The 2618-nt window shown below is 42.6% G+C and overlaps 1 protein-coding gene across 1 annotated transcript in view; it reads left to right on the top strand.

The window, feature by feature from the left end:
* The window catches only part of LOC107088672 (lipoma-preferred partner homolog), a 103198-nt gene that overhangs the window by 34995 nt on the left and 65585 nt on the right, over nt 1-2618 (top strand). Inside the window, exon 2 of the mRNA XM_015380982.1 lies at nt 1385-1481. Coding sequence (XP_015236468.1) covers nt 1385-1481 — 97 coding nt within the window. The remainder of the gene's footprint in view (nt 1-1384; nt 1482-2618) is intronic.

Below are 2618 nucleotides of genomic sequence, written 5' to 3'. Positions count from 1 at the left end.
GCGAATGTCGGTGATTTTAAAGTAATTTTGAGTGATAAATAATTTTTTTTTTGCAATCATTGCACTTGCAATGAAAATTTGTACTCTCCCAACAATAAAAACTACTTGCCCCGGGCGATCGGGCAATGGTTAACATCGAGCCCTGCATTAGTTTGCTGCCGCCCTGATGTAACCAGCTGCCCACCTGCTTGTACCTTGAGAAAAAAGAAAAAACAATGAGAGAGAGCGCCTTATCTTGACGCCAGAGCAGATTTTACTGCATAGATCTCCTTTTTTTTATTCAAGTATCCTTTCGGTTCAAAGGGATCTAAGCGGTTGCGTACTCTGCTTTGCAACATAAGCACCTCTCTGCCCTTTATAGACAGAGAACACAAAAGCTTTTTAAAATCATTGTTGACATTTTACTCAAAAACATAAACATCGATAGATAAAATATAATGAATTTCAGAGGGTGAATTTTGAATCCCTCATTATACCCCAGCTAAGTTTCCAAAGGTTAGAGGCAAACAGTCAATTAACACACATTCGATACCACCAGGATAATTACCCTTACATTCTGGATCCAAAAGGGTTTTTAATGAAGTCTCTTATTGATGAAGTAGATCTGTGTGTCTGACACTTGAACGCTTGAATAAAGAGACGGAGCCCAGAGAGGCCGCTCCCAGATGTCACAATTAGGAGCAGCTCAAAGGTCAGGCCAGATTTCGGGCCCTGCTGCGTTATTGAAAATCAAATCTACTGTAAAGATCTTGGAAGGCCATCGACCTGTCGCCGTTTTCTAAAAAAGGCACAAAGAATCAGGGATGACAAAGGACAAACAGGCACCTGAGACGGGACTGAGCCCACAGCCAGAGCTTCAAGCTCTAAAGTAGGATTGGCAGAAAATGTCAAGCCCGACACGTCGGCGCTGAAGCACAACACACAGAAGACAGATGTCAGCGTCTGCATGATAAGGACAGCTTAAGAGAAGGAGAAGGAAGAGTGCTTCAGAGGGTTATGTCATCCCCTCATGAATCTATTTCAGATTGGGCGCCATTGCTGATCTCATCCAAATACCCCTCACCTGACCTATCACCTAAATTCCCTGAGCTTGAAAGCAGCTTTCTGATAATATTTACCTCTTTTCTCTCTTTTAGGTTCAGTCAGGGTCACTGTGTTTTTTCTTACCTAGCTGGTGTTAAATCAAACCTTCTGGTCTGGGCCTTCACCAGGGTCAGATGTCCCTGGAGGCAAAGGCGTACTGCATGTTAATGACTCCATGAATACCTTCGCTTTGACCTCCAGACTCTGCTTCATCTCCCCAGATTATTGCAGAGCTTCAAGTTTGTTTTTTTATTTGTTGCATTCATTGGATTTTTGACCGAATGTTTTTGTGGTTTTTCAGGGCGGTGCTCCTGTGGCGCACCCGGAGGACGAACTAGAACGTCTGACCAAAAAGATGCTGTTCGACATGGACAACCCTCCCTCCGAGGAATATTTCGGTAAGATTTTGCAGCTTATCTCAGCCACAAATGTTCCTCTTCTTCCTGTTGTGCTCAAAGTTAATGACTTAATTTATGGTGGAATTTCAACTAACTGGTAAGGCTGAAGGATTCTTTTAATGGTTTAGCCATTTAAGTGTTTTATAGATAGTTTTACCTTTTATATCAGAAACAGATGTTATGTTTTTTTAAACCAGATTCTTTTCATGGAACCCTGAGCTCTGCTATACTCAGCCAGCCAAAGGTTGTTACCAGTGCTAAATGGGTTATGCTGCTATTGTACAGGGGCATATACAGGAAGTCTTTACCTGTGGCCTCACTGCAGCTAGCCTCTGCTTATTTACCATATAAGTGATATAAAAAAATGCAGAAGGCTGGGGGAGAAATTCGAGAATATATTTCCAGAATCTACTCCTGTATCTTCTCATGCAAATTCTTCAGTTGTGTCTCGCACACAGGATCATTTTGGTCCTTATCAGTCACGGAAATCTTTCTGAAACCAACTATAAGAGCTGTTAGATTGTACGTAATGAGACGGATTTAGCTTAGATGAATGAAATTAAGAGGTAGCTCATCAACTGGGTAGAGGAGAGCACTTGTGCTCTGAAGAAGACTTCAAGTACTGCAGGAGAGATGGTTGTGGATTATAAGAAGAAACAGGAACAAGTTGAAAGCTGTCAGCATCATGGGGGAAAGACTAACGATTATTTTGCAAATCAATTAACCTGTTATCCATCCATTTCCATTTTCCGTCACGCTTATCCCAAAAGGGGTCGCGAGTGCTGGGTGCTGGTGGTTGCTGGGGTCCATCCTGGACAGGTCGCCAGTCCATCACAGGGCAACACAGAAACAAACAGGACAAAAAAACATTCACACACACAGTCACACCTAAGGAGAATTTAGAGAAGCCAATTAAGCTAACAGTTATGTTTTTGGACTGTGGGAGGAAGCTGGAGTACCCGGAGAGAACCCACGCATGGAACATGGAGCACAAAATCTCACTTTTCTGTTGCTTTCTCAATCTCAAACATAGACATCTGTTAAATGTATACTATGCAACCGGTGTTGATTTTCCAGCGAGGCTCCCCCCAGAGGGCGAAAGTAAAAGTGCACTGTCGTAAATATGCTCAGCTGTTC

This window comes from Cyprinodon variegatus, unplaced genomic scaffold (genome assembly GCF_000732505.1).
Source record: "Cyprinodon variegatus isolate N-32 unplaced genomic scaffold, C_variegatus-1.0 Scaffold226, whole genome shotgun sequence".
Lineage (NCBI taxonomy): Eukaryota > Metazoa > Chordata > Actinopteri > Cyprinodontiformes > Cyprinodontidae > Cyprinodon > Cyprinodon variegatus.
This window is presented reverse-complemented; position numbering and strand designations above follow the sequence as displayed.